The sequence below is a fragment of the Ailuropoda melanoleuca genome, chromosome 5, assembly GCF_002007445.2.
Source record: "Ailuropoda melanoleuca isolate Jingjing chromosome 5, ASM200744v2, whole genome shotgun sequence".
NCBI classification, from domain to species: Eukaryota; Metazoa; Chordata; class Mammalia; order Carnivora; family Ursidae; genus Ailuropoda; species Ailuropoda melanoleuca.
Genome location: NC_048222.1, coordinates 12,947,270 through 12,974,377, shown reverse-complemented (window position 1 = coordinate 12,974,377; position 27,108 = coordinate 12,947,270). Strand labels below are relative to the sequence as shown.

The window sequence follows — 27,108 nt, the reverse complement described above, 5'->3', positions numbered from 1 at the left end:
CAAGCTAAGGTTGTTTCTCCCTCTGGCAAGGCATTAACATAAAGACAGTTGGGAGCTTTCTGGAGGAATGTTATACTCTGCCGGCCTCAAGTATTTGTCAATGGGATGCTGGTTATAAGGACAGTTAATTTCATCTATATTTTGTTCTGCCTTTGTTTCCCACATCAGTTTGAATTTTAAACCATTAGAACGTTCTCTTAAATCTTTTTTTTTAAGATTTTATTCATTTATTTGACAGAGAGAGAGAGCACAAGCAGGGGGAATGGCAGACAGAGGGAGACGAGGAAGCCTGACATGGGGCTCGATCCCAGGACCCTGAGATCATGACCTGAGCCGAAGGCAGACACTCAACTGACTGAGCCACCTAGGCACCCCAATTAGAAGGTTCCCTTTCGGGATGCCTGCACAGCTCAGTTGGTTAAGAGGCTGCCTTTGGCTAAGGTTATGATCCCAGGGTCCTGGGATTGAGCCCCACGTCAGGCTCCTTGCTCAGCGGGGAGTCTGCTTCTCCCTCTAGCTGCTCTGCCTGCCACTCCCCCTGCTCGTGTTCTCTCTCTCTGATAAATAAATAAAATCTTAAAAAAAGAAAAAGAAAGTTCTCTTTCCAAGGTTTCACAACCTTAGTTGTTACTAAAATTGAGTTGACAATGCTCCGTGTGAGGGCCCAGAAGGTGTACGAAAGCCTCATTCACAGGGGAAAGCCATTACATCAAAAAGGAACTGTTCTGTTCTGTTTTACTTATTTGGCCTAAAGAGAAATCCATTTCCCATCTCCCTCTTCACCTCCAGTTTAATTTTTTGTCAGAGGGGAAGGAGTTAAAGGCCTAATGAGAGGCTCCCCATCACCTTCCTTGGATGCCACGTAGAGTCCCCAGAAGAGAGAAACTCCATCTTCTGTTGCTAACATTCTGTGGCTTCTATTTTGTAATTGCCTTTGTTTATGTACATCTTTGAATCTGGAACAATGCCCTGCATATCAGATTTGTGTGCAAGTTTCATTCTGCATCCTAAAAAAAAAGTTGGACCACAATCCCTCCCATCCTCTGACTGAAGCAGCCAGGAAATTCCTCTGGGGAGTTCGCTGTGCTCTGTGAAAACTTTCAGGTAAGGGTCCTTTCCAAAGCCTGCACCTGCCTACCTTTTGTGACCTGGACACTGAGATGTGGCAGAACCCCCCCCCAAAACCTTTTGTTTTCTTTTTGAACTAGCGGCAAGATGACTTGATAGTCCATTAGAAAAAATGACCTTTCAGCGATACAGCGATGGGTTTTGTTTCTCCCAGCATAACGGGCTTTGTTCCTACCTATTCGGGGTCAGATGACCATATGCTTGCCTTCTCCAGAATACTGCCTTCCGCTGCCTCAGAGATTAACAACTGACAGCGAAGGTCTTAGAAAATTAGTTGGTGAACAAAGAAGTTGATTTAGGCGGAAGCTTTTTTACTCAGATTGAAGAATGATCCATTTTCTTGGATTCTCTCATTAAGTCACTATTGCTTAATTATCGAGCTCTCTGTAAGGCAAAGGAAACTGAGTTTGAATTCCTTTCCAGAGCTTTTTTTTTTTCCCCCCAGCCTTTCTGCAGAGCCTAAGAAGGGCCTTTGGAAGACAAGCGATATCCTCACGCTAAAGCCCAGACATAGCCATTATGGATTGTGCCTGGCAATGCACGAGGGCTCCTTCTGGTGCTTTTAACCTCTCCTGCTTTGAGTGTCCTACAAAAAGGTGTAGTATTTTTGCCACCTATATTTTAAACTGACCCTGCTATTAAGAAAAGAATAATAGAACATTAGCGACCAATTGCATTTAAAAAATGGCTACTACATTAAGCCCAAATTCTTTCTGTTTAATATCAATTTTACTGACCTTGGGTCTAAATCACCTCTTCCATTAATCCCTCAGAAGGTCATTTTTAGAACATGAGTGTGAATAGATAAAACACAGGGAGAAATATCTCAAGTGACAGTTTTAGTGTCTGTGGTTACAGCGATGAACTGGATTGATTTAGAAGTCCCATCGCAGCAAGGTTATTGACCCTTCCCTGGCCAGCACTCCCTTAAGCCAAGCTTTGACACGAACCAGCTCAGTGCTTAATTAATCCTTCTCTTTGCTTTGACTTTTAAAGTGGCCTTGATCAAGGTCAGCCTTCTTCCAATGAATGATACAGTGTTGGAATTTTCTTTTTCTATCAAATTATACAATCCCAGGTTTGACAGTGCCTCACCCCTGACTTTGGGCCAGCCACTTACCCTCTACAACCAGGTGGTGCTCTTAAAAGAGAAGATGTTAACCTTGACCTGAAGATTCAGGGACAAATAAGTTATTAATGATTTGAAAGCACTTAGGACCTATAAAGCTCCATAAAAATCCCTCCTGCAATAATATAGGGGTAACATAAGGGAAGCACAATAGCCATTCACCATAGTGGAAATGAACCACTTAGGCGCCATTTTGGCTTTCTGTGAAAGTAAACAAAGGAGGATATATATCCTTTTTCCACCTGAAGGTTTTTGCTGAAGTTCATGATTACCTGTGAATCTACCTTCTAGTTATTTCCCTGTGGCTGTAGTGTAACGATTTGACATGATTCAAGGCAGTCTTTATATGTCAACAAGCTTGGGGTATCCTCATTGCCTTTGGCCTGTTTTTGACCTAGAAAGTAGAAAGCAAAGCTTGTGTTACTAAACATGTTAGCAGACAATGCTAACAAGTTTGGAGCATGTAAGGCTCTGTCTAGAAACTGTGGTGGGGTATGTGGAAGAAGAGATAGATAAGCAAGTGGGTGTCAACCACATCAGCCATCTTTGTGTTTTGGAAAATGTGTAGACACTCTACTGTCCTGTGAAGCATTTCTAGACCAAAAGAGGCCAATTTAAGACAACACTATAAAGAGACAGTGCTCACTGTTGAGTGGACATTGTCCTCTTTGGCTCCTCAGCATCTGAACCCCCTTCCAATATTTGGGGAATTCTCCCACTTTGAGAGTTTTGGTGGGAGGCAGAGTCTACCTCCCACTCTAGAAGGTGAAAATGCAAGATACTTGCTTTCCCCCACACCTAACCACAGGACAGAGGTCTGCCAGACAGAGGTACCTGCTCTGGACTTTGAAAACCAAACTGGTAACATGAAGAAAGGACCAGGGCAACTCTATGTGACAGTGGCAAAGGCGCCCACCTTCTCAGGCAACAGAGGGAGTGGTGCGTAGGCAGCATCCGGATCCAGAATGAGCAGTCTGTGGTTCAAGTTCCAATATGGTCCCAGCTTCAAATGTGTTCTTCCTACAGAATTTCTACAGTGGGATTTTGAGCGTTGGTCCTGGCTGTAGGTCTCAGACCTGGTCTCAGTGATACTGTGAGAGACGCACACCCTTTCATTATTAGTAACTTTTTAATATGAAAAATGTTCCTCTTTTGCATATGTATTTGTACTTGTCCAAACATATTCAAACCCTTTATCTCCCCACCCCCTATTTCTCCTGATACAATTTACTTACCATAAAATTCACATACTGTAGTTAACAACTCAATGCGTTTTAGTACGTTTATAGAGTTCCATGAACCACCACCACAATCTAGTCACGTTTTTGTTCCGTTTTAGTATATAGTTCTGGGAATTTTGACACATACAGAGATTTGTTTAACCACCCCAGAGGACTTCCTCCTGCTTCTATAGTTATACCTTCACCACACCTAGCCCCTGGCGACCACTGATCTGTTCACCTCTAGAATCTTGTTTTTCCCAGGATGTCACACAGTAGGTAGTCTTTTGTGACTTTGCCTAACGCTTTAGAGAGTCATCCAAGTGGTTGCATGTGATATTAGTCTATTCCTCTGTGCTGAGCAGTGATATGTTGTACAACTGGACCACAGATTATCTACTTAACTTTTGATGAGCATTTGTGTTGTTTCTGGGTTTTGTGGGGAGGAATTATGAAGAGAGCTGCTACCCAATATCTTTTTCATTTTGGAATAATCATGAACTTACCAAAAAAGTTGGGAATACCATACAAATAACTTTTTTTCGAAACCATTTGAGAGCAGTTGATAATCTGATATTATCCCCCAAAACTTAAGTATGTAATTTCTCCACACAAGAACATTTTCCAACAAAACCACAGTACAATGGTCAAAATCAGGATGTCCACCTTGATACATCACCACCACCTCATCCTCAGAGTCATTCGTTTATTCAGTTGACCCAACAAAGAATTGTATAGCAAACATATCCAGATCATAATCACATGGAGTATTTAGCTATCATTTCTTGAGTCTCTGTCTGTCTGGAAGAGTTCCTCAGTCTTTCAGGGGCTTTCATGACCCTGACACTTTCAAAATTAACAGTCCAGTTCTTTTGTAGAATATCCTCCAATTTGGTCTGCTGTTTCCTCAAATTAGATTATGTTTATCAGTTTTGGAAGTGATTGTATCTTATAATGTCTGTTTGTCAAATTACTGAGGACATTCACTTTGATCCCTTGATTAGGTGGTATCTACCAGGTTTGATAAATACTTAGTGGGGTGGTATTTGGAAACTAGATATCCTGTTGTGTATCAAACACACACACACTGTATGCAAAATAAATGCGGATATTTAAATATACATATCATGTATTTATATTCCTGTGATTTCCTGTTTTATTTAGAAAGTTATAATTATTAATCTGGTGTCCTTCTGATGTCCCCATCATACTTGGGGCATGTTTTTGCTTTCTGCAATTACAAAATATCCCAGGATCATCTTGTTCTTTTCTTCTGCCAACTATGTTAATTGATATTGGGTATGACTGCTCCCAGTCTTTCAGTAGACAGAACTAAGGAAAATATGTATGTATATGCACATATACATACACACATTTTTTAAAAGATGTACTTATTTATTTTAGAGAGAGAGAAAGAGAGAGCGCACAAGCAGGAGGGGCAGAGGGAGAGAGAACCTCAAGCAGACAGTGCTAAGTACAGAGCCCAATGTGGAGCTCAATCTCACGACCCCGAGCAGAAACCAAGACTCAGACACTCAACCGACTGAGACACCCAGGCGCCCCACATATACACATAAACATCTTTCTTTCATCTGTCATCTATCATCATCATTTATCAGGGCTTTTATATATATTAGATATTCATTCCTTATCACATATATGACTTGCAATTTTTTTCCTCATTCCAGTGGTTTTCTTTCCATTTTGTTGACGGTTTCCTTTACTGTACTGAAGTTTCTTTCTTTGATGTAGTCCCATTTGTTTGTTTTTGCTTTTGTTGCCTTAGCTTTTGGTGTCAAATCCAAAAAATCATTGCCAAAACCAATGTCAAGAAGCTTACCCCCTAACTTTTCTTTCAGTTTTATGATTTCAAGCCTTACATTCAAGTCTTTAATCCATTCTGAATTGATTTGTGTACATGGTGTAAAATCGGCGTCCAGTTTCACTCTTTTGCATGTGGTTGTCCAGTTTTCAGCACCATTTACTGAAAAGACTATCCTTTCCCCATTTATATTTGTGACTCCTTGTTATATATTATTGACCACATATGTGTGAGTTAATTATTAGTGGGCTCTCTGCTCTGTTCCATTGATCTATGATTCTCTTTACATCAATACCATCCTGTATTGATTACTCTAGCTTTGTCATTACAGTTTGAAATCAGGAAGTGTGATGTCTCCAGATTTGTTCTTCTTTTTCAAGAATGTTTTGGCTATTTGGGGTCTTTTGTGGTTTCATGCAAATTTTAGAATTGTTCTATTTCTGTGAAAAATGTTTTATTTTGATAGGGCTTACATTGTTTTTGTTGATTGCTTTGGCTTTGAGTAGATGGACATCTTCAATAATATTAGTTCTTCCAATTCATGAGCATAAACTATCCTTCCATTTATTTGTGTCTTCCTTAATTTCTTTCATCAGTGTACAGATCTTTCACCTCCTTGGTTAAATTTATTCCTAGGTATTTTATTCTTTTTGAAGCAATTGTAATGGGACTGTTTTCTTAATTCTTCTTTCTGTTAGTTCATTTTTAATATAGAGAAATGCAGTTGAGTTTTGCATATTGATTTTTTATCCTACAACTTTACTGAATTCATTTATCTTTTTTTTGGATAGTCTTTAGGATTTTCTGTATACAATATCATTTTATCTATAAATAGAGACAGATTTACTTCTTTCGTTCTGATTTAGATACCTTTTATTTTTCTTGCCTAATTGTTCTGGCTAAGACTTTCAGTACTATGTTGAATTGAAGTGGCATGGGTAGGTATCTTTGTTTTGTTCCTGATCTTAGAGCAAAAGCTTTCAACTTCTCACTGGTGAGTATGGTGTAAGTAGTGGGCTTGTCATATATGCCCTTTATTATATTGAGGTATATTCCCTCTACACCCACTTTATTGAGAGTTTTATCATGAATGGACATTGAATTTTGTCAAATGGTTTTTCTGCATTTATTGAGATGATCATATGACTTTTATCTTTCATTTTGCTAATGTGGTATATCGCATTGATTGGCTTGTGGATGTTGAACCATCCTTACATTCTTGGTATAAATCTCACTTGATCATGGTATGTGATCCTTTGTGTCATTGAATTCAGTGTGTTAATTTTTTTTCTGAGATTTTTGCATTTATGTTCATTAGGGATATTGGCCAGTAATTTCTTTTCCTATAGTGTCCATGTCTGGTTTTGCTATCAGCGTAATGCTGGCCTCATAAAATGAATTTGGGGGTATTTCCTTGTCTTCTATTTTTTGGAAGCATTTGAGGATTGGTATTAATTCTTTCAAAAAAAGATTTTATTTATTCATTTGAGAGAGAGACAGAGAATGAGCATGGGGAGGAGCAGAGGGAGAGGGACAAGCAGACTCCCTGCTGAGCAGGGAGCCCAACATGGGACCCAATCCCAGTACCTTGAGATCTTGACCTGAACTGAAGACTGACTGAGCCACTCAGGAGCCCCATGGATAGGTATTAATTCTTTAAATGGTTGGTAGACTCTACCAGTGAATATATCCATCTTGTCCTAAACTTTTATTTTTTTCATTTATTTTTACTCTGATCTGTGGTATTTCCTTCTTTCTACTACCTTTGGGCTTAGTGTGTTCTAGTTCCTTCAGGTATAAAGTTAGGTGGTTTACTTGAGATCTTTCTGTTTCTTAAGATAGGCATTTAGTGCTATGAACTTCCCCCCTTAGAACTGCTTTTACTGCATCCCATAAATTTTAGTATGTTGTGTTTCCATTTTCCTTTGTCTAAATACTTTTTTTTAAATTTCTCTTTTGATTTTTCTCTGATTCATTGGTTGTTTAATAGCATGTTGCTTAATCACCACATAGATGTGAATTTTCCAGTTTTCTTCTTGTAATTGATTTCTAGTTTCATATCATTGTGGTCAGAAAAAAAATGATTGGTATGTTTTCAGTCTTCTTAAATTTATTGAGACTTGTTTTGTGGCCTATTGTAAGATCTATTGTAGAGAATGCTCCATGTGTGCTTGAGAAGAATGTGTATTCTGCTGCTTTGAGTAGAATGTTCTGTATATGCCTGTTAAGTCCATCTGGTCTAACTTGTCATTTAAGTCCAATGTTTCCTTATTGATTTTCTATTTGGATGAAGAAAGTGGGGGTATTAAAGTCTCCTGTTGTTATTGTTTTGCTTTCTATTTCTCCTTTTAGGTGAGTCTTTGCTTTATATAGTTAGGTCCTCCTGTTATTGGGTGCATTAATATTTACAAATGTTATATCCTCTTGTTGAATTGACACCTCTGTCATTATATAATGCCCTTCTTTGTCGCCTGTTACAGTCTTTGCCTTAAAGTCTATTTTGTCTGATATAAGTATAGCTACTCTGACTTTCTTTTGGCTTCCATTTACACGGAACAGCGTTTTCCATGCCTTTACTTTCAGTCTGTGTTTGTCTTTAAAGTTGTAGTGAGTCTCTTACAGGCAGCGTATAGTTAGTTGGGTCTTGTGTGTGTGTGTGTTTGAATCCATTCAGGCACTCTATGTCTTTTGATTGGGGAATTTAGTCCATTTACACTTAAAGTAATTGTTGATTGGTATGGACTTATTACTATTTTGTTAAGTGTTTTCTGGCTGTTTTGTTCCTTTCTTCTCTTTCTCTCTTCCTTTGTGATTTGATGCTTTTCTGTAGTGGTATGCTTAGATTCCTTTCTTTTTACCTTTTGTGTATCTGCTGTAGGTTTTTTCTTTGTGGTTGCCAGAGGCTTACATAAAGCAACTTACATTTATAACAGTCTATTTTAAGTGAATAACAACTTGTTCAAATGCTTTCTAGAGATCTACATTTTTACTCTCTTCTTCCCCATGTTTTATGTTCTCTTTACCTTGCTATTCATTAACAAATTATTATTGTTATAGTTACTTATCTAATATCTTTTTAAATAAAATCATTTTTTCTTCTTTTCTTTATTATTATTTTTTTTAAAGGAGAGAGCGAGAGCATGTGTGCATGTGGGAGGCAGGAGAGGCAGAGGGAGAGGGACAGAGAGAATTCCAAACAGGTTCCACACCCATTGTGTAGCTTGGCAGTGCCTGATGTGGGGCTCAGTCCCACAACCCTGAGATCATGACTTGAGCTGAAATCAAGAGTCAGATGCTTAACTGACTGAGCCATCCATGTGTCCCAATAAAGTCATTTTTCTAATTAAACTAGCCAGAATTGGTTTCTGTGGCTTGCAGTTAAGAACTAGACCACTATTCTTCTATAACTGCAATGTCCCCAGACCTCACCAGCTGAGGATACAAATAAGGTCACTTTATTACTTAGATACTTATTTTGTTAGTTAAACAGTCCACACCTGTATAACTACAGTGTCCCTGGGTTGTTTTTTTCCAAGTGTTTGTTGTTTGTCTTTTATATTTGTAGACATCTCCAAGCTCCTTCATGCCACTGCCCATTTCAGCAAGATGAGTGAGCCCCACCCACCGCTTAATAGTCTACTTATTGCTCACATATCATTTCTCCCATGTAATGGGTAATGACTTTTGAACACTGCTCTCCTTGGCTTACATCCTTAGAGGCCTCCAGGACAGACCCTTAGCCCCGGGCATCATCAAGTTTAAGGAGCTGAATGCTTTAATTTTACACAAGCTTGTCTCTCTTTAGAGCTCCTGTGTTGTCAAGGGAAAGGGCCTGAGGCAGGCTCGTATAATGACCATGGTATTCTACCCGAAATCATTGCTCTCCTCCAAACCTTAGTCTTGTTGCTGAGTCCTGCTCAGCATGCCTGATTTTTATTCCCTTAGAATGAATTCACTCTTGGAGGCACTGTATTTATGGCTCCTTCTTCTTTTGAGCTCCCATTCCCCTGCCAGTTCACCAGATACGACTTTCTTGGTGCTCCCTTCTACAATGCACATCCATTATGGAGCAGATGAAGCAAATTCAAAGGGACTCTGGACCTGGGTGAAGCTTGGGCACATGGAAAGTCCCAACAGTGACAATTACTTGCTTCTTATCCTTCTTATCTAATTTTCCTAATCTGTGTCCAAAAATATCGGAGGGACCCCTCTTTAACCTAGTCTGGTTGAACACCTTGTCCCCTGCCTTGGAGATTCCCCGCTGAGCTCAGAGGGGTGAGAGGCTGTCTCTCTTACCAAATCCCTACAAGCACTAAGTTATTTCTTTTGATTTGGGCCCTTCCCATTTTCTCTCTGCCATTAATACATGTATTACTTGTTTATCTCTATGTGACAAATTAGCCCAAAGCTTAGTGACTTAATACAAACATTTATGGTCTCACACTTTCTGTAGGTCAAGAATACAGGAACAGCTTAGCATGAAGATCCACAAACTTCAGCCAAGTCTTCACATGACAGCAGCTCTAGCTGACATCTTAGCTAGGAGATTGGAGCCAGCAACACAGAACTAAGCAGCTGACAAATCCCTGACCCACAGAAAGTGCGAGATAATAAGTGCTTGTTGTAAAATCATGCGTCTTTGTCATCAATCTCTTACTCCAAATCTCTTACTCCATCCCAGTCCCCTGGCAAATGACCTAGTGTCTTATGCCTACAGTTTTCCTTTTCCTGAGTGTGATATAAATAGAACCATACAGTAAGTAGCCTTTTGAGTTTGGCTTTTTTTCCCTTTAACATAATGCTTTCAGGATTCTTCCCTATTGTTGCATAAGTTATTCATTTGATCCTTTTTATTGCCGAAGAGTATCTCCTTGTAAGGCTGTACCCCAAGTTGTTTATCCATTCACAGTTGATGGATATTTGGGTTGTTTCCAGGTTTTGGCGATTAAGAATACAGCTGCTATAAACATTAGCCCTGAGATATTTCTGTGGACTTATGTTTCCATTTCTCTTGAAATACCCAGGAGTGAGATTGCTGGATCAAAATGGATCACAGATCTAAATGTGAAACCCAAACCTACTAAACTTCTACAGCAACATTTTCCAAGAGAACTTTCTGTAATGATGAAAATGTTTTATTATCCTGTAACGTTCAATACAATGGCCAGTAGCCATATGTGGCTATTACGCACTTGAAATGTGACTGATGTGACTGAGAAACTGAACTGTTAATTCTATTTAATTCGATTTTAATTGATTCAAATTTAAGTAGCCATATTTGACTAGTGGTTACCATATAAGACAACGCACTTCTAGAAGAAAATACAGAAGAAAATCTTTGTGATTTCGGTTTAGGCAAAGGTGTACTTAGGGCACAAAAATCATAAGTCATATTTTTTTTTTTGATAAATTGGACTTCATCAAAATTTAAAAACCTCTGCTCCTTGAAAGAGGCTTCTAAGAAAATGAAGAGACGAGTAACAGAGAAAATATTTGCAAAACAAACATCTGGCTGAGGAATTTCACAGTTTAATAATAAGAAAACAACCCAATTTTTAAAAATAGGCAAAATATTTGAACAGACCCTTAACCAAACAGATTTAGATAGCAAATAAGTACATGGAAAGATGCTCAGCATAGTTATTCATTAGAGAAATGGAAATCACCACCATGTGATACCACCTTACACTTAATAGAATGCCTTTTTTAAAAAAGATTTTATTTATTTGAGAGAGAGAAGCAGACTCCAGAGAAATATTTAAAAGATGTCTTTTTTTAGTTGATGTATAGTCGACATACAATATTATATTAGTTTCAGGTGACAACATATCGATTCAACAATTATATACATATTGTAATGCTCACCATGATAAGTCTAATTACCATCTGTTACCAAGCAGGGTTATTACAATATTATCAATATTATTATTTAAATACAATCTTTTTAAAAAAGATTTTAGTTATTTACTTTTTGAGAGAAAGAGGGCACACATGTGCATAAGTAGGGGGAGGGGCAGAGTGAGAAGCAGATTTCCGACTGAGCAGAGAGCCCAATACCAGCATGATCCCAGGACCTTGGGATCATGACCTGAGCTGAAGACAGATGCTTAACCCACTGAGCCACCCAGGAGCCCTATTACAATATTATTGACTCTATTCCTTTCATCCCCATGACTTTTTTTAAAGATTTTATTTATTCATTTGAGAGAGAGAGAGAGAGAACATGAGCAGGGGGCAGAGGGAGAGGGAGAAGCAGGGTCCCCACTGAGCAGGGAGCCTGACTTGGGGCTCTACCCCAGGACCCTGGGATCATGACCTGAGCTGAAGGCAGACACTCTACCAACTGAGCCACTGGGCGCTGTCCCCATGGCTTATTTATTTTATAACTGGAAGTTTGTACTCTTTATCCCCTTCACCTATTTCACAGTTCCATAGTTTGACCATTGTAAATAATGCTGCAATAAACATAAGGGTGCATATGTGGTTTTGAATTAAATATATACTGTTTTTGAGTAGGAAAACTCAACATCATAAATTTATTAATTCCCCCTAAATTAGTTTATAAATTTAACTTGATCTCTTAAAAAAATAGCAAGAGAGGGGTGTCCAAGTGGCTCAATCGGTTAAGTGTCCTTTTTCATGGACTTTCTGTCAGGGGAGAGATGGCCTCAGCCAGCAGAAACTGGCTGGGTTTCAAGCATGCCAAGAGGCAGAAACTGAGGGGGGCTTGATTACATCAGGGGAACTATGGCTAAAAGAAACCCCCAAACTCTACAGGTCTCCCAGAAAAGGAAGAATGGGCATCTGGACACTGCTGACACTTTGATCCTTATCCTTGAAGTATCTGGAGACCAAGGAGCAGGGTGAAGGGGGGAGATGTGCTTGAGTCTGGACCTTCCCCACCTAACCCACTCCTCCCTCTTCTTAACAAGTGGGAACAGTCTTCTGTTCAAAGTAAGCACTAGTAAGTGTGGAGAACTGGGATACCTGATCTCAGATGGAGGGAGGCACGAAAGGAGAGCTACCTCTGTGGATCAAGGTGGAAGGGAAAAGACGCAACTGAGAAATTCCCTTTGAGTGGGGGCATTGGGACACACTGCCATTCTTCCAACGGCTTTAAAAGGACAAAAGGTATTGCATCCACAAAATAAAACACAAACAAAAAAAAAATGCAGGCTTTAAACATGAAAAGAAAGAACATGGCTCTTGGACGTGTTAACCTTAGAAACAAAACACTTATTTCACCAGCAAAAATGGATTTATTCAGGAATAGAAGCAGAGAATTGTAATTCAGGACACGCAAGCTGCCGCCAAACCACAGGCAAGTCCAACAAAAGAGAGGGGGGAAATGTTATGTTATGGAGAAGGAGGAAGTTGGGAGGGGTTATCCTGAAAGAAAGTCTGTAGGACAAAGGCAAGAGTTCAGGGTCATGAAGGTTCCTCACTGGCTGGGTTGCAGGGGCAGTGGATTTCTTGTAGGGGATGCAATGCACATCTTTTCCCTTTTGGGGCCGGTAATGGATGATTTTTTTCTTATTGGCCATTCTTCTGGTGGGGCCTGAAATTGACAATTCTTCCTGTAGCTGATGTTGAGTGGTAAGGCCCCCCTTCCATCCTCTGGACTCTACTTCAGTGAGGTTTCCCTTTATTAATAACGGCAGACATGAAGAATAAGGGCACCGAGTCCCCTACACCCTGCCATCCAACTACCAAAAGATTGGTGTCTGATGTAGCCTTTCCCTATAACCTAGCTTCCCTCACGGCAGAGCATGCAAACTCCTCCACCCCCCATTTCCTGTCTTCCACCACTCACAGCTCAGTTATAGGCGCTAATTTTATTTCTTAAGCGTGAGCTGTGTGCATTGCTGCTGTATCATATGAGGCCATATTATATGCAGATGGGCCGACCAGCAGACAGAGGTGAGCCGCAGAGGAGAGCCAGTGCTTGGATGCTGTGACTGCCGGATCCCTCTTAGGGCAGGATCATTCTTGGTGTTAACCAGTCCTCCAGCCTCACACTGAATCCCGAAGAACCTGTGCAGAGAGGGCCTTGGTCTCTTCCCTTTCTCCATGAAGGGCCCAAGATGCATGGGGCTGGTGGAGTAGGGGCGTGGGGCTGAATGTTACCTTGGCGTGTTATCGTGGGATCAGGTGGGAGCTGGGAGATGGAGAATCTAATGGGGCTGGGATTTTGCCCAATTTCTTGATTTTTAGTTTTGCAGTCTTGATGTCTATTTTCTTGCTGTTCTCCCTTAGTATTGAGTAAAACCCTTGGAAAATTTTAGTCTTCTCCTAAGTATGTCAAAATCAATCAATACAGGACACCCAGCCTAGATGTTTACATCCCCGTTTGCATTTGTACCAGAGGCTTAAAGAGGGCAGTCCACCCCTGAGGGGCAGAGTGATAATCAGCAAAGTGAGTGACTCTAAGAGGATATAAAAGTCAGGGTGAGGGGAAGATTTTCTTCCCAGAGGTAAAGTTTGGCATGTCTGAATCTCACCAGAGGGAGGAGGCAATAAACACTACCTCCCAGCATATGTGCCCCTAAACTCCTGTATGCCCTTCTCGGTTATGCCAGGAAAACCTCTGTCAATAGGGTGAGTTACGGATAAACTGTTCTTGTTTATTTTTGGTTTGTTTTGTGTTGCAAGGGACCCATAAGCAACATGAGAGAAAAAAAAATTTGCTTCTTTACTTTAGTAAAGATAGCCAAGCCATTATCCTCTGAATTCTAGGCTGCTTTCCTGCGAGGTTGCGCATTTATTCATGTAATATATATTAAATGAATTAATAAATTGGGCATCCACTGTCAGGCAGTGAGTGACTGGAAATTCCCTGGTGAGCAAACAGGGACAAAAAGGTCATCTTCAGGGAAGCTTACAGCCTGGAGGGAGAGAGAAATTGTAATCAAAAAACCAGAAATACATTTGAGATCTTCCCTGGGATAGCAGCTATGGTGTTGTCAGAGCCTGTGTCAGGAACAAGGGGTCTCACATAATGGGGGGTTACAGAGAGCTGGGGTCAGAGAAGGTTTCCTTGAGGAAGGGACAAGTGAGCCGACACTGGAAGGATCAGAGGAGTTACTCTGGAGGGAATGGGGAAAGAACATTCCAGGAAGAGGGGACAGTCTTTGTTTTGGAAGAACAAGGCCATCAAGAAATTAAGCTGGAGTTGCTTGAAAGATGGAGAGGATGGTGGCTGATGTTTCAAGAGGAAGAGTCAGCTCTTCCAAGCCTGAAAGAAGGGGTGGGGTGGAGGGGTGGGGAGGTGTAGGTGGTAGACTCTGGGACCTTGATGGAATGTCATGCGTCAGAGGTGGCTGAGCTTGTGGGTGGTGGCAAAGGGCTACATGTCGGGCCTTCAGACCAGGGAAGGTTGTAGTGAGGGGCACTGCGCCCCCGCCACTCCTTGCACCCCAGTGTCTGAATGAAGGGAAAGAGGAACACTTAATGGCTAATGTCACATGCGCAAAAAGCAATAGACCAATACCATCATGAGAGGCAGTAGGTGTGGTAGGCTGGACCTCCGTGGCTGGAGGCAAAGCACTTAGGTTCAAATCCTAGCTCTGTCAACAGCTTTCCTGCCGTGGACACTTACTTGATCTCCCTGGGCTTCAGCTTTCCCACCTGTAAAGTGGGGATTACAGTGTCTCTTTTATCAGGTGGTGGGGAAGATTTAAAATGGCTAATGCACGTTAAGTTCCTACAAGCGTCCGCACCGACGTCTGTGCCATATACACGTTATGGAAAAGAGAGCCAGATGTGAGGCCCTCCTCCAGTATCCTTGGACCGCCTAACTCCTGAGGGGCTGGTACAGCCTATAGGAGAGAGAGGGGTTTCCAAAGTGGGCTGCATTTCCAGCCAAACTAGGAAGTGGTCGAGGTTTGAGAAGGGGAAAACAGATGTTAAGGTAAGATTTTTCGCTCCCACGTTCTCAGAGCACCTCCCGTTCAGGTCCATCAGCGGCGCATGAGCAATTCCACCGTAGGAAATGTAGAGCAGGCGGTAAGCCTGAATCAAAACTGAGAAAGATGAGCGATTTTAAGGGGAATCGGACACGTGGAGCCACATGCGTCACCGAGTCCTACAGACCCTCAAACTGTTCTCTTAGGACGCAGGTAAAGATCACAGCAGTGGTGCCTGGGAACCCAACGAACCGTCACTGGAAATAGTGTCTCAAGGAGAGCTGCCCCAACATTCGAAATGCCCTGTCCTGATCCAGCCGCGGGCTCAAAGAGGAAAGCAGGTAATAATTCACGACAGATGAGGGATGCTCACAAAGGCGCAGCAGGACACCGGCCCCTGACCCGCTAGGCAGTTCCGCTGACCAACAGTCGCTGGGGCACAGGCAGGAGCCAGGAGCGGGGGTGGCCTCCGCCCCCCCACGGCCCGCCCCCGCGCCAGGGCCGCCGCCGTTCCCGTCTCCTGCAGGTGCGTCTCCGCGCGGCCCGGGGGCTCCGCCGCCCCCCTCGGCTCCCGCCCGGGCGCCCAGCTCAGCACGCGTACTGTCCGCGACCTACCCTGACCTCCGCGGGACGGGGCGGGGCGGGGCGGAGGCGCGGCCGGCCGACGCATGCGCGCTTCCCCCCTTCCCGGGTCCTTGACTGGTGGGAGAGCGAGGGGGAGGGGAGAGGACCCCGCTTCTGCGGGAAGACACCCCCCCGACCCGAGGCTCCCGGGGCTGGGCAGCGGCACGTGCGGAGCCCTGAGCCCGGGTGTTCTCCGGGCATAGCCTGCAGGCAGCTGCCGCCCGAGAGACGAGGGAGGGGGCAGGAAGCGAGGTCCAAAGTCACGCGGCCGGAGCAGGTGGGCCTGGTAGGCCGCTGTGAAGGGGGAGCCGCAGGAGGGCTCTGAGCGGAGCATCCCGTCTGAGGGGAGCCAGTGTGGCCACTGGCAGCAGCCTGGGTGGCAGATGACGGTGGCCGCGCTGGTGGCTGCGGGCGTGGGAGGAGGGGTCGGAGCAGGGACGGAGTTGAAAGGTGCAGCCCTCAGGACTTGCTGATCAGCACGGTTGTGCAGTGTGCGCTGGGAAAGGGAGAGGTCAGGTTCAAGGAGAAGATGCTTAAGGCTTTGCGGGGAGAAGGTGTGGGGAACGTTCCTGAGCGCAGGCGTGGTTGTGTGAGGTGGGAGCCGTCTGTTGGACACTGGCGGGGGGATGCGGTCTGGAACCTTGGGAGGATGGGAGACCTCCCAGAGAGGTAGGAGGGAAGCGTGGTGTTGGGAAACCAGAAGAAGCAAATGTTTGCTGGAGACGTGATCAAAGGGGTCAGAGGCTGGACATGGCCAAGAAGGAGGATCCAGACGACCGTTGGGTTTAGCAAGGTGGATGGAGGTCTCTGGTGGCCTTGGCAAGAGCAGTTGGTAGAGGGGAGAGAGGGAATGAGTGTGCCGTGTTCATGGCTGGGGACCGGCACATTGCACTTTCTTACCTCCGAGGGGTTCAAAAAGTATTTATTTGTGTAAGTTTTTGCAGTTCCTATTTTAAATCACTGTTTTTTATAAACTTTTTTTAAAAATCTTGAATTCCTGATATAAACTTTTATTTATTGTATTTTTCAGAATTGGTAGGGTGCCACAGGGAACATGCCAACATTTTTCTTTTTTTCTAACTCAGTGGGTGATTTCAAAAGTCCGGTTAACAGGGGACTGCCGCTCACCCAAAGTAACCTCCATGTTTGGGGAACCAGCCCTGCACCCAGAAAGCTTCCAATGACTGTTTGCTGAATGAGTGAATTTTCTCCCCTGTGGTCTGTCTTCCCACCCTGAAGATAAAAGCCGAGTAATGGAGTTCTCCATTCCCTGAGTCAGCACAGTGGTGGACTGTGGAATTTGCTTTTCCACTTGAACAGGGCTGTAAGCTTGTGGAAGGTAGAACCGCTGTTCACACTGACCCCCTAGAAAAGCAAACAAATGTTGGCACAGAAGACGCTTCCAGTCAATACTTTGTGGGAGCATCTTGAAAATAGTCTTATGTTCTGAGCATTTCTGAACTTGGAAGTACATTTCAGGTGGCACTGTTCAAAAACATGTAAATGATTTATTTATTTAATTTTATTTTGTATTTTATTATTTTTTAAAGAATTTATTTATTTGAGAAACAGAAGGAGAGGCAGAGAGAGAAGCAGGCTCCCTGCTGAGTAGGGAGCCTGACAGGGGGCTCTATCCCAGGATCTTGAGATCATGACCTGAGCCGAAGGCAGATGCTTAACCGACTGAGCCACCCACTTGCCCCAAGCATTTTGTATTTAATCTCTACTTTGTTCGTGCATGTTCACTGAAAGACTTGTAGAACATCTTTTAAATTAATGGAAAATTCAGCAGAATGTTTCCCACATTCTTTAAAAAAAAATCATGTGAAATGTTCACTGATAAAACAGGTGGTAGAATGGTTTTGTGAGACCAGAAATTTTCTGATTCATTACTTTAGACATGAAAAACGTAGATTCTACTAATAAATTAATAAGTTAGTCTGATAAAAGAGTTGAAATACAAATAATATACATGTTTAGAAGGTATTTTAATTGTATTATAGTCCATGAGTGTGTGGATACATGCATTTGTATATATAATATATGTGTGTGTCATTAGACATAATTTGTATATGGTGAGAACTAAAGCTGTCTTACCAAGAAGTACTTGGTGATTGCATTTCCTAGGCAAAGAATCTAGAAACTACTGATTTTTGGAAATGTTGGAACACGGGCAAGTAAAACTTTTTCCTGCTTTATTATTTTGAGTTCAGTGTTATGGTGAAAGTAATTTTATTACTCAATAATGAAAACTTTTGAATAGAAAAACTTAGATGAAAAATTAGTAACATTTTACCCAGATAATAAGTCCTAATCTTGTCAATCATATAATTTAAAAATTCCTTAATATTCTCAAGTTTTTTTTTTAAATTTTCTAAAGATTTTATTAAGTAATTTCTATACCCAATGTGGGGCTCAAACTCACAACCCCGAGATCCAGAGTTGCATGCTTTTCCGCTAAGCCGGCTCGGCACCCCAATATTCTCACATTTTTGGCAACTGTTTATAATTTGCAACAAATTCAATACTCATGCTCAGAATAGAATGAAGATTTGTCTTCATTTCGTAGCTGTTCAGTAGAAGACCCATCACTGAGACCCTCTTGCAGAAGAAGTCTAGACAAAGGGCAGTATCGCTGGCTGCTTTATATTAATGCCTCTCTTAATTGGATTTAATTCCTTAAATTCTTGGAAGTTCTTAATGACTTTTAAAATCCTACCTTTATGTCTGAGAAAAAAATATGGTAGTTTATTCAGGAGTTATCTAGAAGTCTTTGACAGTAAGTAGGAATGTTCGTAAACATTTGAAAACCTGTAGAAGAAGAAAAGAATTTTCTGGAACACACTGATGTCTCCAAATTTAAGTATTAGAAAGCAACAGGGGAATCAAACATCTTCATCCTTGAGAGAAGCATCTAAAGACATATATTAAGCTAAAAATGATAGTGTAAGTAATTTCATGTAATATGTGAGAAGGTTTTAGTCAAGTTAGGCAGTATTGGGAACTTTAACTTTCATAGTTTTTATCAAGATGTGCAAGTTTAACAATGATCAGCTATGGCAGTCTCTTAAGGCCTCAGATGGATCTGAGATCCTCAGCTGAATCTTTTCTTGATAATTATTGAAGCTTGGTGATGGGAGTGTTAAAGAGTTCACTATGCCATTCTGTTTTGGTATATGTTTAAATTTTTCCATAATTAAAAAAAATAAGCTAGCATAACACCTCACTTGTTCCTTACCGAGGTGCTTCAAATAATTTTTCCAAATAAATTGAAGTTTATCAAAAGCCTATCATGCCCATGCTGGTTGAAAATCACGCCAAGCCATTTTCGCCATGCTTCCTTTAAATAGGGCGCTGGGGTGATCTCCTTGATGGTCCAGCGTCCCCGTTGTTGCGGTCTGCAGGCTGCGCCCCAGCGTTCTACTGCATCCAAGTCAGCCCACCTTCTCCCCTGGCACCCAGTCAGCCAGGGGCTTTTTTGGTGTTCCCTTTGGCTCAGACCTGCATTCCTTCTCTGCAGAAACGACTCCAGGCAGCTAGAGTCTTGTCCCGCAAGGTTGTTCTGGAAACCAACACTACACCGTTTTTCTCTAACCTACTCTCTTTTTCCCAATTCCAAGCTTTTCGCCTAGTCTTTTTGATTACAGCAGAGACAGGTTATAATGAAAATTTGTCAACATGCTTCTTGTTTTCAAGTAAGGTTGACTGAAATACAACTTATGTGTTATGAAATTTCACCCTCCTTATTATACAGTTCCACGAGTTTTTGAAAACCACCACAAAATAAAGACATAGAATTTTCCACTGCTTTAAAAAAGTTCCCTGTGGGGTGCCTGGGGGGCACAGCGGTTAAGCGTCTGCCTTCGGCTCAGGGCGTGATCCTGGCGTTGTGGGATCGATCCCCACGTCAGGCTCCTCTGCTATGAGCCTGCTTCTTCCTCTCCCACTCCCCCTGTGTTCCCTCTCTCACTGGCTGTCTTTATCTCTGTCGAATAAATTTTTAAAAAATTAAAAAAAAAAAAAGTTCCCTGGCCCTCCCTGCCTCCCCCGTCCCCTGTCCTGCCCGCCCAGTTCCTGGAAACTACAGATATGATTTCTGAATGTGATTTCTGTACCTATAGGTTTGCTCTTTCATAGTATCATATAAATGGTCTCAAATAGTATGTATGGTTTTGGTTCTGGCTTCTTTTGCTTAGCATAATGCTTTTCTTTATTTTTTATTACTTTGAAATAATTTTAGGTTTACAGAAATGTTGCAGAAAGAGTACACAGAGTTCCCATGTACTATTTATCCAATTTCCCCTAAGGTTAACATCTTACTGAACTAGAAGACAAGGATCTAAACCAGGACATTGACGTTGACAAAGTACTGTTCACTAATATTGCAGACTTCATTCAAATTTTGCCACTTCTCACACTAGTGTCCCTTTTCATATCTTGAATCCAGTCCAGAAACAGTGCATTTCTTTTTTTTTTTTTTTAAAGATTTTATTATTTATTCGACAGAGATAGAGACAGCCAGCAAGAGAGGGAACACGCAGGGGGGGTGGGAGAGGAAGAAGCAGGCTCACAGCAGAGGAGCCTGACGTGGGGCTCGATCCCATAACGCCAGGATCACGCCCTGAGCCGAAGGCAGACGCTTAACCGCTGTGCCACCCAGGCGCCCCAGAAACAGTGCATTTCTTTGTCATGTCTCCTTAGTCTGCAATCTGGAATAAGTCCCCAGTCTTTATTTTTCATAAACTTGGTAACCTTCTTGAAGAGTACTGGCCAATTTTGCTGTAGAATGCCTCCTCAATTGGAATTTGTCTTATGTATTCTTTTCTTTTTTTTATTTAATTTTAAGATTTTATTTATTTATTTGGGACAGAGAGAGGGAGCACAAGTGGGGGGAGAGGCAGAAGGAGAGGGAGAAGCAGGCTGAGCAGGGAGCCCGACTCGGGGCTCGATCCCAGGACTCTGGGATCATGACCTGAGTCAAAGGCAGAAGCTTAACCGACCAAGCCACCCAGGTGTGCCTGTGTGATGTATTCTTAATAATTAAATTGAACTAATGCATTTCGGGGGTAAATACTACAGAAGTGATGTTTTGTCCTTCTCACCGTATCCTCTAAGGAGGTAGATAAAGTCAGTGTGTCTTATTACTGGTAATGTTAATTTTTTGATCACTCAGTTAAGGTAGGGTCTGCTAAGTTTTTCTACTGTCAAGTTACTATTGCGTAATACTTTAAAAACTCACCCATGTTTTTGCATATATTAGCAGTTTGTTATTTTCATTGTGGAATAGTATTTCATCGTATGGATGAACCACAGTTTGGTTTTTTTTTTAACCTCTTTTTAAGTTGATGGACATTTGCTTTGCTTCCATTTTTTCTGTGCTGGCACTATGCAGCGGACCCTGGTGTTCTGTTGAACATGGTGTTCACAGAACACCAACATCAGACAAGGTTCCCCCGTGACCATGGTGAATCAGCAGAAAAACAAGACAACTCCGTAATTAGGTCTGAACCCAGACAAAAACAAGAACGTTTTCCAAACCACAAAAAATGACAAAACATCCTATACAGGCTAATAGGAGCGGCTGCTGCTTCTGGACCCCAACATGAGCCCTGTTTCCCTCATTGCACCTTTTAGGTAAAATGTACTAAGATCACCGAGGTCTCCTGTCTCCTGACGGCTTGCAGTCCAGAGCGAAGCCTTGCTTGCATGAACCCTCCCGAACCGTCCCAAACCTTCCTAACACAAGCCCCGATTCCTGTAATAAATCCTTTCTATCACTGTTCCCGAGACCCTGCACGTGCTCATAGTGTGTTTCTCTCTTCTTGCAACTTGCTTAACCACAGGTGTCTTTGTGGCCTTTGGAGAACACGGACACTGTAAACAACACACACACGTATTGAAAAATCTTTGCTTCTCCTCCTGTCTCCAGACATCCGGTTTCCCACGGCACCTGCAACTCTTTTTATGAATTAATTCTTCCATTTTTTTAAAATGCAAATGCAGATAAGTAGTATGGTCTTACTTCTATCTCCTTCCCTTTCTCCTGCGAAACTGTTTGCATCTGGCTTTTTTCCCTCAACATTGTATATTCTGGAGATGTCTGTCAAGGTTCTAGAGAATGTCCTGGGATGTCTGGCTGGGTTAGTCGGGAGAGCATGCAACTCTTGATCCTGGGGTTGTAAATTCGAGCCCTATGCTGGGCTCTATAGAGCTTACATTAAAAAAAAAAAACAAAACTGAAAAAATAAAAAGGTTAGAGAGAATGTCTATTTATTTTTTTAACATGTGAAATCTCCACACTGGAATGATGTGTGGAATGAATCTGATTTGGCACTAACAGGCTTTTTTAATTAATTTATTTATTTAATTTATTTTTCATTTTAGAATTTTTTTAGTAACAGGCTTTTGAGCTTCATCTTCCAGACATTTATTTTCAACCTCTCTTAATATCCTCTGCCCTGCTGATACCAGCCGTCACTTCTGAAGTCAGTGAGCTGTCTGCTTATAAATACTGACTTGGGGGCCTGGATGGCTCAGTCATTAAGCGTCTGCCTTCGGCTCAGGGTGTGATCCTGGAGCCCTGGGATCAAGCCCCACATCAGGCTCCTCCGCTGGGAGCAACCGGCAAATCACATTGAATCACTTTGTTCATTAATTTTTTTAAAAATTGTGGTGAAATACGCATAACCTAAAAATTTACCATCTCAACCATTTTTAGGGGAACAGTTCAGTAGCGTTAAGTAAGTACATCCACGTTGTTGCATAACCAATCTCCAGAACTCTTTTCAGCTTACGAAACAAACCCTATGACCTGTCTTTGAGAACCACGGCTCCAGGGCGCCCGGGAGTGCTTAAGAGCACAAATGGAAAACAGGTGGTTTAGAGGATGAAACCATCAAGATCTGTTACTCATGATTTTTTTAAAGGGCATTCTTACACACACACACACACACACACACATATGTACAAATACAAGTTGATTCTGTTTCTGTGTTTTTTTTCTAAAGCCCATCTCAGGAATTAGAACCAGAAAGAAAACCTGATGCAACCTCTTCAGATTGCCCCCCGCCGACTACTTTACGGGCTGTATTGTGGACTGAAGTCTCCAGCTTCCTCTGGAACCCAGATTTGCCCAACAATGGCTCGACCAAGTTCAAGTAGGTCTTTCTCAGCCTGCCACTCCTTGTCTCCGGTGAAGCTGGAAGTACCTGAGAGTTCCTGCACTTGGAGGGGGAATGCCTATAGTGGGTTCAGTGCTGGGCAAGATTTTGGAGAAAGCCACACTGCCATTCTCCCCTCAGGCAAACCCCTCGCAGGAGAGGTCCGGCATTATCTCTCTCGGTAGTCAGGTTGAATCCTTTGGAGACATTTTATTGCTTCTCCCAGAATATTTGCATTCAAGCTTCTCACATAGGATTTGTCTTTTAAAGCCCTCACCACTCAGCAAGAGGGGAAAGCTGGAGTTTGTCCTACAGGGTCATATGGAGTTAAATGTGCTACTGTACAGATAGGACTCCTGTCTCTCCCTGGGCCCTTAGTCTGTAGTGAATATAGAGCCTAACAGAGTTATACAATAAAGGATCTTCAGTGGGCCTGTTAAACATACTTTAGCATGGCGTCTAAAGGCCAAGCTGCCCTCTTTTTGCCAATTTTTCAACTTCTGGATAACTTTTTCTAATACTCCAAGTGTGCTCGAAGCTCCTCCTTCCATTTTGCCAAAGCTCAGGGTTCCTGGCTGTGGAGAAGAGGGCAGGCTGCTAGAGGCTACGGGGGACCCACAGGTGTGTGCCTGACTTCCGCCCAGAGTGAGCCGTCTGGGCTTGGAACTGCAAAATGTCCTGGGGTGTTTTCCCTTAGTAGTTGGGAAATGCATTTTTTTTTCTTTTCTTCCTCTTCCTTTTCCTCTTCCTCTTCCTCCTCTTCCTCTTCTTCTTTTTCTTCAAGATTTCTACCATATTAACATTACTATATTTACATCCTGCTTTCCAAGAACCAAACCTGAGTTGACCTGTGTGTTTCTAGAAGTTCCTTAAAGTGAGATCTTACTAGAAGTCACTTTGACCTAGGACCTATTCGTTAGTAGGATGACAGAGTTTACGTTTCAGGTGAAAAAGACATTTAGGGCTAGGGAAGGCTTTCTGGGTGAACTTCGCAGTCCTTGAGGACATTTGTAGGGTTTGGACCCAGGAGTCACACAAATAGTCCCTGGTAAAGTACTTGTACCTTTTCTGATTAAGCATCTTATTCTTTCAGGAGATTAGATCGGATGGCACACTCTAATCTACCCAGACTGGGTTTCTTTTTTCAAGCTCTTCCTGATGGGACAGCTTTAGTGTGCCTCATTTGTCACACTGGTCTGTCTCCAAAGGGGGTGTAGCATGGACGGAGCTTTGGAATGGTTGGCAAATGGTTGGGCTGGCTATGCCCCAAGGGGATGGTGTGCCTGCACCATTCATTCCTTTGGGATTTACGCTGCCAGAAACGTTATCCCAGGGAGCTTCGAGAATGTGGTTGGAGAGGGAGTTGGAGCCTCTGCTTTGTTTCCGAGAGTCTGTTTTTACTCCCTGTGCCTTCTTGCCAGCAGCCAGAGAGGAGGGGAAGGAAAGGGGAGACGGGATCTCTGTTAAGATTCCCAGTCATGGGCCAGTCATGGAGGTGACTCTGGGCTTACGAGGAGAACGCCTCGGAAGGGAGGTGTCGAGGCATGAGAAACCAACAGCATCTGTCTTACCAGCTCAGGGTACAAATGAAGTCACATTCCCTTTCATATCTAAGTTCATTGTCTCTCCACCCCCGTCCCGCTCTCTCTCCTTTTTTCCAACCTGCCTGTCCCGGGTTCCGTCTCTCAGGGGATGCTCATTCATTCCAGGAATTAACCGTGGTCGCCATTGCCTCTAGAGGGGAGACCAGAAAACCTGCTGCATCAGCTGAAGAACTCACTGGCACTTTTGCCAAAATCTGCAGTGCCTTAGCCCAGATGAGAGGATGTCTGTGTCGGGGCCACCGGCAACTCTGGTCCGGCATTTGCTTCTCCTGGGGGAGAGCAGAGGAGGGAGTCTGTCCTCTCCTGGCAGCTTATACTCAGCTCTGTACTGCTTAGGCCTGGCCTGCTGGAGCCGTGGCACTTCCATACCCACCCCCCCAAATGAGGGCCTCCAGAGCCACAGTGCCTGGGAGAGAAGGGTGTTGCTCAGCCACACGCCCTGCCCTAACCGAACCTGTGCTGCCCAGGAGGGACATGGCATTTCCAAGTCTAGCTCCTCATTCTGAGCCCAGGATGAGGACATTTGTCGCAGGGGCAGATTCTGCCTTGTAGGTCATGTACAGTGCTTGGTGCAGAGCCTGGGCCGCAGAGAGCCCTCGCTAAATGGTGGTTGCTGCCCCTGTTGGACAGAGATCGAGTGGGAGAATGCTTGGAGATACAGAAGAAGGCGCTCTGTCCCAGAGAGCAAGCTATAGTCTGTGACTATGGTCACCAGCTGTCACGGTATTCTCTGTGTTCAACTCTTTTCTGTTATCCCAAGTCTCTGGTGATGTCTTGTTGAAAGGTCCAGCTCTCAGTTGAGTTGTAAAGGAGAAGGTCACGTGTCCAGGTTTGGAGCAGAGGATCTGTTCACAGGGGAGGGGGCCTCACTCTCACCTTGCAATGATGCCAAGGGAGGCCGAAATCAGCAAGGTCCCCAGACGGAACAGAATTTGGGAAGGAAGGGAAGGCTTTGGAGTCCAGGGGGTGTGAGGTCAACCCCTCCTTCACTAGCTTGTTTTTACTGTTATGAGGAGGATGCTTTCCCATCCATTAGCTTTTAATATCTTTGTAACACGTGCTCTGGGGAAGGCACTACTGCGCACATCAAACAGCCAGGAGAGCAGAGGGCCCATCGTTTCCATCACTTCTCACAGGTGGATGGACGGGAGGCGGAGCTGGGATTCAAAGCCAATGTCGTGTACCCTGCTTCTTTCTTTAAGATGCTGTGCACTCATACATCAGGCTGCATGGACAGTGTCTTCATGGTACAGGAATGATTTTTTTTAAAGATGTATTTATTTATTTTAGAGAGAGAGAGCACGAGTGAGAAGGGCAGGGTAGAGGAAGAGAGAATCTCAACCAGACTCCATGCTCAGTGCGGAGCCTGATGCAGGGCTTGATCTCTCGACCCTGAGATCATGACCTGAGCCAAAATCAGGAGTCGGACACTCAACCAGCTGAGCCACCCAGGTGCCCCTGGTACAGGAATGATTTTTTATTTGGGGATCCTAAAGTATCTTTTCACGCAAGGTCAAGTCAAAATGTGAGCAATTGATACAGGATATAAATGTCCACACGGTACACTGGATTTATAAAGATTTTATTCTCTCTTTAGATATGGCTGATTTTCGGAAGTTTTTTGCAAAAGCAAAGCACGTAGTCATCATTTCAGGGGCTGGTGTTAGTGCTGAGAGTGGAGTCCCGACTTTCAGAGGAGCCGGGGGCTACTGGAGAAAATGGCAAGCTCAGGTGAGCAGTGTTTCCAGAATACCGAGGGGTTCTTCTGAATGAAGCCATGGCGGAGTCTGACTTGGAGCCCTAATGCCTGACCCAGGGGTCTAAGTTCTGAAATTAACCATGACTCTCGTCTTGGTTATTTTGGCATCGACACAAAGTGTGTATGATTAAGGTCTCAGATGCAAGCAAAACAGCTGCTTTCCTTACTTTCTAGATCTGTAGAGATTGTATTTATTCACATAACGACTTAGATTTCTTCTGGTAATTAAAGTGGAGTCCGAGAAATCTTGGTTAGTGTAGTTCATCGCTTTTCTACAGATATTGAAATGAAGTATTACACATGTTTAAAGTTCCTGTGAACTTTTCATATTTTTTAAAAAGATTTTATTTATTTATTAGAGAGAGAGGACATGAGCAGGGTGAGGGGCAGAGGGAGAAGCAGGCTCCCCGCTGAGCAGGGAGCCCTAAGTGGGGTTCGATCCCAGGACCCTAGACTATGACCTGAGCTGAGGGCAGACGCTTCACCGACTGAGCCACCCAGGCACCCCTGAGCTTTTCATATTTAAAGCCACAGTTGCACTGTTGAAGGCTTAGGGCTTAGGCGGGACTTAGCTCTATGGGCAGGGACTTTTTAAAAATTCAGCTTGTATTAAGGCAGAAAAGTAAAATAAATAAAATAAACTTCAGTTTGTATTAAGGTATGATATACAGTTGACCCTTGAACAACACAGGTGATTTTTTTCTGACACTGACATGTGGATTTTTTTCTAAATCTATTGTAAAATTTTTTTTCTGGA

At 43.0% G+C, this 27,108-nt stretch overlaps 1 protein-coding gene across 6 annotated transcripts in view; it reads left to right on the top strand.

Annotated features, from left to right (window-relative positions):
• The first annotated feature begins 15,681 nt into the window (after positions 1 to 15,681).
• Positions 15,682 to 27,108, top strand: part of SIRT5 (sirtuin 5) — a 32,884-nt gene continuing 21,457 nt past the window's right edge. Inside the window, exons 1-3 of one of the 6 annotated variants that reach the window (XM_034660307.1) lie at positions 15,682 to 15,730; positions 22,836 to 22,985; positions 26,190 to 26,323. In XM_034660307.1, the coding sequence (XP_034516198.1) occupies positions 22,871 to 22,985; positions 26,190 to 26,323 (249 nt within the window). In that variant the 5' untranslated portion in view covers positions 15,682 to 15,730; positions 22,836 to 22,870. Of the gene's footprint in view, positions 15,731 to 15,873; positions 16,115 to 21,097; positions 21,463 to 22,835; positions 22,986 to 26,189; positions 26,324 to 27,108 lie in introns of those variants that run through there. The other 5 variants (XM_034660308.1, XM_034660306.1, XM_019797956.2 and 2 more) reach the window with 5 other exon arrangements.